We start from the raw sequence: 8,499 nt of genomic DNA, 5'->3' as shown, positions 1-8,499 counted from the left end.
CTACAGAGTGAGTTCCAGGACAGCCAGGGCTACACAGAGAAACCTTGTCTCAAACAACAACAACAAAAAACCAAAACACAACTTCCCTGCTGACCAACATTTATGGTGTATTTATGGAGCTGTGTCTCTAGGACAGTATCATACACCATAGCTTCTCACCCAGGAGGTTCCCCATGCTCTGCCATGCCCACAGACCCCTAGCTACCTCTGGTTTTTCAGAGTTGTCTTTCTGCTTTTGCTGAGTGTCTTGGAGCCCCACTCTTGGGATGCCCCTCAGACCTGTTCTTCCCAGTGGTGCTCCTGGTTCTTCCGTGACTTGCTTTTCAGGTTTGCCAGTGCAGTTTTTAGAACTAGATATGCTATGAACTTTCAGTGACATTGTTCTTTAAAACAAATCAGCTAGACGTAGTGGTACAGACTGCCTTCCTAGTGCTTAGAAGGTGGAAACAGGAGGATCAGAAATTCAGGTAATCTTTGCTGACATCCTGAGATGTATAGACCAGCCTGGACTATATAATACCATATCTTTAAAAAAAAAAAAAAATGTCACCAGACGTGGTGGCTCATTCTTTTTCCCAGCGCTTAGGAGGCAAGAGTCAAGCAGATCTCTGCAGTTTTGAAGGCAGAGCTACATAGTGAGCCTCTGTCTCAGACAGACAGACAGACAAAAGGAATAAAAAAGAGGTTTGTTTGTTTGTTTTCTGACACAGGGTCTCTCTACATAGCCTTCAATGTCATAGAACTTGCTATGTAGACCAGAGTGGCCTTGAACTCACAGAGCTCCTACCTACCTCTGCTTCCCAAGCACTGAGATCCTGGCTTCCAACTTTTGGGGTTTTTTGGGGTTTTGTTTTGTTTTGTTTTGTTTTGTTTTTTTAGTTTTTCTGAGACAGGGTTTCTCCGTATAGCCCTGGCTGTCCTGGAATCCAGGCTGGCCTCAAATTCAGAAATCGGCCTGCCTCTGTCTCCCAAGTGCTGGGACTAATGGCATGTGCCACCTCCACCTGGCTCCAGCACTTTCTAAAGCAGAGAACCTATGTGTCGAATCCAGAAGCCACGTTTGGGTTTCCACTGGTACTTAGAGAGGATTAGCATTTTACTGTTTCGCTGAAAATAGTTCCTGTTAAACCTGTAATTCGGGTAGACGTTGATGTGTTCAAGCACATGCAGGCAGAGTACTTGAGTACTTGGCCTCCCTGTTAGGGCCTCCTGTAGGTGGCCTGGCTCTTACTACCCCTTTCCCAGGGACCCCTTGGGCTTATAGCTTTGAAACTGGAGAATGTTGCTGATAGTCCCAAGGGAGGTGGGAAGAGTTGGGCGCTAAGGTTTATAGGCTTGATCATGAGAAGAAAGCTGAGCTGGCAGGGGGAGGATAGGCCACAGGGGGAAGAACCCACTTATCAGGATTGCTGGGAGAGCAGCAGGGAAGTCACCCAGAGAACAGGCAGGACCAGAACGATAAGGGTGTCCCAGAATTGTCCTGCCTGTGCTTTCTGTGTGCCTCCCTCTTCTCCCACTACTGGGAGTTGGAGAAGAGACCAGCTAAAGAGATGAGGAGAATGTGTCTTTGTACAAACTGTTATCAGGAAGGTTAAAGTGTACAACAAAGTTGCCGTGTTTCCTGCCCTGCCTGTTTGTTAAGGCCAGCAAGGACTCCTCCTGGACTTTGCCTCTTCCCCCCCCCCCGGCCAGCAGTAGCAGGCTTAATAGAGCGTGTCTGGGAGCAGGTTAAACTTTCTCTGAGGTGATGATGTGCCTTCAGACGGGCACATGGATTTTAGAGGAACACCAGCGTGGCTAACAAACAGGAAGGTGACAGTCAGTGACCTGGTGAGCAGGGACACACGATGAGAAAGTCGTCTGCAGCTACACACCCTGCCTAGAGCCTGCCCTCAGAAACAGGCCCCTGAAGGTGTCTGGCCGTCACCTGAGGGTAAGAAGAGATCTGAGAGTGCGCTGTGCCCGAATTCTGTTTCTGTGAACAGAAAGGCTTGGAGAAGGAGGAATCATAGCCTGGAGTCTGGGAACTGTGGGGCAGTGTTAGCCACACTTAGCAGTCTGAACAGGGACCTCATCTGTCTCTTGCGATGTGGATGGTCTGGTGACTGGTGAATGTCATGACATATTGGTAAGGTTTCTAAGGCACCTTGACTTTAATGTGAGTTCATCTTTACTTAGTGATGATCTAGAAGTTGATAATACAGAGTTGTTAGCTTCTGAGCAAAGCTCGGTCCTAACTGGCTGGTAGACGTAGCTCAGTGATGCTGCTGTGTGCTGTGTTTGCCTTGTGTGTTATGAACTGCAGTAGTGGGTTTTTTTTTTTTTGGGGGGGGGTTGTTGTTTTTTGTTGTTGTTTTTGCATGTTTTGAAGGGTCTTGGAAAAACAGCTTTGCTGTTTAGCTCGTTTGCTCCTTGCACAGTAGCAGCAGGAGAGGCCCTGAGTCTCAGGGGCAGGTGCAGGGCAGGAGCTGAGCTCTGTCCTCACAGCGCTCAGTGTCTGTCTCTTATCTAGTTTTTTTTTTTTTTTTTTTTTTTAAGATTTATTTATTTATTATATGTAAGTACACTGTAGCTGTCTTCAGACACTCCAGAAGTGGGCATCGGATCTCATTACGGATGGTTGTGAGCCACCATGCTGTTGCTGGGATTTGAACTCAGGACCTTTGGAAGAACAGTCGGGTGCTCTTACCTGCTGAGCCATCTCACCAGCCCCTGTCTCTCATCTAGTGGACAGTTAGTGAGCAATCTGGGGCGTCATATTTGTGGCCTGCGTCCTACAGAGGAGCCTGAGTACTTTTTTGCAATGTTCAGTGATGATATCTCCTGACCTTTGCAATTTTGAAGTAAATAAAAGTATATATGCAACTGTGTTCCCCTCTTTGTGACTGGGGCTCTTCAGTTACTCCACAGCGGTGCAGAAGGGATGACTACTGTAGAAATGGGTTGACAGTATGTCCTACAGCCTCCCTCCAGGATCTGTGGGACAGATGGACATGCAGACATTTGCCTCTTTGCCCTTGTGTTGGTAGGGTAACTGTCCTGAGAACTGCCTAAACTTCAGGGAAGGTGCTGTCTTTGGTCTGCTTCCAGGGACACCACCCTCCGCACCACAAGAACTCCATAAAAGGAGCTCTAGCCCTCAGGCTGCTTCTCCTTCCCAGAAGGAAAGGTGCTAAATGCTCTGAGAACTTGCCACACTTGTTAGTAAGAGTGGCCCAGCTATGGGGGAACCCAGGGTGTAATGGCCAGGGAGAGCTATGAGGCCCTGGCATATGTACTAGTAGGTTGGCTTTAAAAAAAGTTACTACATCTGCCAGGAGGTGGTGGTGAACCTTTAATCCCAGCACCCAGGAGGCAGAGGCAGGTGGATCTCTGTGAGTTTGAGGCCAGCCAGGTCTACAGAGCTAGTTCTAGGACAGCCGAGACTACACAGAGAAACCTTGTCTCGAACCACCACCCTCAGAAAGGTACTACATCAAGGGAGGGGCGGGGTACACATTCTACAGCAAAGTTGTGGAGGTCACAGCTTTTGAGAGTCCCTTCTCTTCTCCCGCCATCTGGGTCCTGGTGACCAAACTCCAGTAAGCAGTCTTGATTGATGAGAAGTGCTTTTCCAGGATGAATCATCTAGTTTTTTGTTTTGAGACAGTGTCTTACTCTGTAGTCTAGTCTGGTGCTAGAACTCGGAGACCTGCCTGTCTGCCTCGCCAGTGTGGGACTAAAAGCGTGCACTGCTCATGTATCTGAGCCATTCTGTTGGCTCTGAGGTTTTGTTGTTGATGTTAATTTTTTTTGTTTGTTTTTGAGACAGCATTTCTCTGTGTAGCCATGGCTGTCCTAGAACTCACTCTGTAGACCAGGCTGGCCTGGAACTCACAGATCCACCTGCCTCTGCCTCCCGAGTGCTGGGATTAAAGGCATGTGACACTATTGCCTATTGACATTTTTATTTTTCAGTTGAATTCATACAGTATATTCTGGTTTCTCCTTCCCTGTCTCCTCACAGATTCTCTCCATCTCCCTACACACCCAGCTTCATGCCTTCTTTTTGTCTCTCTCTTGTTTTAGAAAAACTAATTAAAAAATAAAAAAATATGAAAAAAGCCCAAGAAACACACACATACAGACAAAATAAAATCCATAAAAACACAAAAATCAGAAACCGTAATATATAAACAAAAGGACAGTAAGATAAAAAACAAAACAAGAGCCAGGCGGTTGTGGCGCACACCTTTAATCCCAGCACTCGGGAGGCAGAAGCAGGCGGATTTCTGAGTTTGAGGCCAGCCTGGTCTACGAGTGAGTTCCAGGACAGCCAGGGCTACACAGAGAAACCCTGTCTCAAACCAAACCAACAAAAGACAGCTTCCTGAAGCAGAAGCACTGGCTCAGTGGTTAGGAGCACTTTCTGCTGTTGCAGAGGATCTGGGTTCAAGTCCCAGCACTCACATTGGGAGTTATACCCATCCACAAACCCAGCTCTGGGAGAATCAACAAGCATACATGTTGTGCACATGCATACATGAAGGCAAAACATCTATCCACAAAAAAACAAAAGTGTGAGTCTAACATTTTTGAGAGCTCCCTCAAGGTTCACATTCTACTATAAGCAACAAGCTGCTCCAAGGTCTTTGGAAGGTTCTGCCAGGGTAGCGCCAGGGCCTCGTGCAGCTCACAGGGTGGGGCACATGGGTTTTGCATGTCCCTGTACTGTGATGTCCACAGCTTGCTGCTGGGCGGGGACTCTCATGGAGCCATGCTTGTGGATCAGAGGCAGCATTCTACAAGTCGTGTTCAAGTTTTTGCTTACTACTAAAGAACCATGCCTAGTCTTTGCTTGCTTGCTTGTTTGTTTGTTTGTTTAGTGTCTGGGTAAGTGACCTGGGGCCTCCCCTCATGGACCACCAGGAACTTATAATAGGTCTGTGTCCAGTCTGTCCACCATCTCCTGTGATGCCAGGCCATTGACAGATGCTGGGGCCTGTCTGCTGTTCTAGCCTCTCTGAACTGGCTCCTGCAGGATTGAGTTCTGGCCTGCCTCATACTGGAGAGAGCAGCTTAGGTGCATGGGCAAAACAGAACTGGACCGTAGAGGTCACTTTCTTGTAAACACGAGGTCTCACTATATCACATTGGCAGCATGGAGCTGATTCTCTAGTCCGGGCTGGACTTGGAGTCAGAGTCTCTGCCTGTCTCTGTCTCCCCAGTGCTAGGATTAAATGTATGTACGCCACTGACTGGCTTCGGTTAGATTTTAGCTTGGCTGCTGCTTTCTGCACATTACTTAATATTGATAGATTTGTATCCTTCAGAGTCAGAGGTACTCTGCAGTCTTGTTTCTTGCCTTGCTCTGAGAAGGAATGGTGAAGATGACCCACATATCCACTGGGATCCTCATGGTGAGTATTTATAGCTCCCTTTGTGGGTGAAGCTCCAGATTTGAGTCAAATGTCTGAGGTCACATGCAACTGTTAGTGGTGGTCAAGATTAGCACTGGCTTCTCATCAGCCTAGAGGCCCAGGTCTTCCAGGAGGCTTGCAGGCTCAGGTGGACGCTGTTGGCCTCACACTCCTTGGAACACTAGACCTTGGGGACAAAGGGCATCTTTTTCCTGCTAGAACTGCAAGTTTTCTGAAATCCTGTTTACAATTGTTAACCTCAGAATCTTCTGAATATGAAGTGACAGACTTATCCCAACTTGTAACTTCATTGTAATTAAAATTGAAATTATAAGTAGAAACCACCATATTTCATCCTTTTTTACTTTTAAGCTCATTAGTATTATTTAAATTCGGACTGCCTATCATAAGTTGGGCCCTGTGCTGGGTTCTGTGCCTGAAAGGGGGAAAACAGATATGTTTGGAAAAACAGAAATTGAACTATAAAAGTTGGTTAGATGACTCATTAATACACATACAGAGAAACCCTCTCTCAACAAAACAAAACAAAACAAAAACAAACAAAAAGCAGCAGTAGTCTAAACATCTTAATTTGATCTTCATTGGAGTTTGTTTGTTTATATATTTGGGGTTTTGAGGGTTTCTCTGTGTAGCCCTGGCTGTCCTGGAACTCTAAACCAGGCTGGAGTATGTAGACTTGCCTGCCTTTGCCTCCTCAGAGCTGGAATTAAAGGTGTGCCCCACCACCATCCAGCACATTTTTATATTACTAATTTTATATGTGTTTATGGTGGGGATGTGCCACAACGTGTGTGTGTGTGTGTGTGTGTGTGTGTGTGTGTGTGTGTGTGTGTGTGTGTGTGTGTAGGTCGGGAACAGTTCGTGGGAGTCAGTCTTCCTTCTACCATGTGTGTCTTGGGGACTGAACTCAGATCATCAGCTTTGGTGGCTGGTGCCTTCCTCACTGAGCCATCCATCCCGCCAGCTGGCAGAGTGTTCATTTTAAATGGCATAATCTTACACTGTTGTATGCTAACTCCCTGACTATAAGTGGCATGCCGGAAGCCACAGGACAAGTAGTTCTTCTGGGAGCATCTGTGACTCTGGGATGCTTTGTATCTTTAGATGTGTGATGATTCAAATGATTGCATAGTGACTACACTTCTGGTTTCTGAGACCAGATTTTTCCATTAAGCCCAGGCTGGTCTTGAACTCCTGGCCTTCCTGCCCTGTCTTCTGCAGGCCAGGAGTACAGGATGGCTTCACTGCGCCCACCTATTTGTATGAATTTGTCTTTTTTTTTTTTTTTTTTTCATTTTCTTTCCATTTTAAAAATAAGAGGCTGAAGGTGCAGCTCCACACAGGGCATCGGAGAGGCCCTGAGTTTAGTCTGCTTACACGTGCACATACACAGAGCAAATTCTGATTTATAAGTTAGTGTTGATATTTAGGGATGTGGTTATTATTTTTTGTTTGTTTGCTTGTTTTTTATTAGATATTTTCTTTATTTACATTTCAAATGTTATCCCCTTTCCTGGTTTCCCCTCCAAAAATCCCCTATACCCTCCCCCCACCTGCTCCCCAACCCACCCACTCCTGCTTCCTGGCCCTGGCATTCCCCTATACTGGGGCATAGAACCTTCACAGGACCTAGAGCTTCTCCTCTCATTGATGACCCACTAAGCCATCGCTTGCTACATACACAGCTAGAGCCATGAGTCTCTCCATGTGTTTTCTTTGATTGGTGGTTTAGTCCCAGGGAGCTCTGGGGTTACTGGTTAGTTCATATTGTTGTTCCTTCTATAGGGCTTCAGACCGCTTCAGCTCCTTGGGTTCTTTCTGTAGCTCCTTCATTGGGGACCCTGTGTTCCGACTAATGGATGACTGTGAGCATCCACTTCTGTATTAGTCAGGTACTGGCAGAGCCTCTCAGGAGACAGCTATATCAGGCTCCTGTCAGCAAGCTCTTGTTGGCATCTGCAGTAGTGTCTGGGTTTGGTGGTTGTTTATGGGATGGATCCCCAGGTTGGGCAGTCTCTGGATGGTCCTTCCTTCAGTCTCTGCTCCGAACTTTGTCTCTGTAACTCCTTCATGGTTATTCTTTTTGTTGGTCCATATCCTCTCTGCCTTGTGGCCTCCATAGCTGCCTAGACTGACTGTCAGTTCTCTCTCCTAGGCCAACGAGGTGACAGACAGTGCATACATGGGGTCCGAGAGCACCTACAGTGAGTGTGAGACCTTCACAGATGAGGACACCAGCACCCTGGTGCACCCTGAGCTGCAGCCTGAAGGGGACGTCGACAGTGCTGGTGGCTCAGGGGTGCCCTCCGAGTGCCTGGACACCATGGAGGAGCCTGACCATGGTGCATTGCTGCTGCTCCCGGGCAGGTCTGTACTCATACTCGTGTGTGTGTGTGTGTGTGTGTGTGTGTGTGTGTGTGTGTGTGTGTCTGTGCGCGCCCACACGTGTGTCCCCATGGAGCCCCCATTCTGTGCTGCCTGAGCCATATGCAGCGAGATCCTGCTGGCTTGTGGAGCTGTACCTGTGTGCTTTCATCCAGCTGATAGCCAGTCTCTGGATTGAAGGTCTCAATGACTGGCTGTAGAGACAGAAATTATAAGAGATAAACCTTTTTTTTTTTTTTAAAGATACAGTTTTTTTTTTTTTTAATTTATTTATTATATGTAAGTACACTGTAGCTGTCTTCAGACACTCCAGAAGAGGGCATCAGATCTTGTTACAGATGGTTATGAGCCACCATGTGTTTGCTGGGATTTGAACTCTGGACCTTCGGAAGAGCAGTTGGGTGCTCTTACCCACTGAGCCATCTCACCAGCCCAAGAGATAAACCTTAACTTAGTTTTCTGGCATTTGTAAGTACAGTTCTTTTTTTAAAAAATAGGGTCTCAAATATCCTAGGCTGGCCTTGAACTTGCTCTGTGTTCAAGGATGATACTGTGTATCTGTTCTCTTTTTTTTTTTTTTNTTATATGTAAGTACATTGTAGCTGTCTTCAGACACTCCAGAAGAGGGCATCAGATCTTGTTACAGATGGTTGTGAGCCACCATGTGGTTGCTGGGATTTGAACTCTGGACCTT

The 8,499-nt window shown here is 46.8% G+C and overlaps 1 protein-coding gene across 3 annotated transcripts in view; it reads left to right on the top strand.

The window, feature by feature from the left end:
* The window catches only part of Rab11fip3 (RAB11 family interacting protein 3), an 84,109-nt gene that overhangs the window by 47,874 nt on the left and 27,736 nt on the right, over nucleotides 1-8,499 (top strand). For 2 of the 3 annotated variants that reach the window (XM_021221448.2, XM_021221447.2), the window contains exon 4: nucleotides 7,576-7,787. In XM_021221448.2, coding sequence (XP_021077107.1) covers nucleotides 7,576-7,787 — 212 coding nt within the window. Of the gene's footprint in view, nucleotides 1-1,691; nucleotides 1,934-7,575; nucleotides 7,788-8,499 lie in introns of those variants that run through there. The other variant, XM_021221449.2, reaches the window with a different exon arrangement.

Source organism: Mus pahari, chromosome 21 (genome assembly GCF_900095145.1).
Source record: "Mus pahari chromosome 21, PAHARI_EIJ_v1.1, whole genome shotgun sequence".
NCBI lineage: Eukaryota > Metazoa > Chordata > Mammalia > Rodentia > Muridae > Mus > Mus pahari.
Note: the sequence above shows the minus strand (reverse complement) of the source record. Positions and strands in the feature narration are given on the sequence as shown.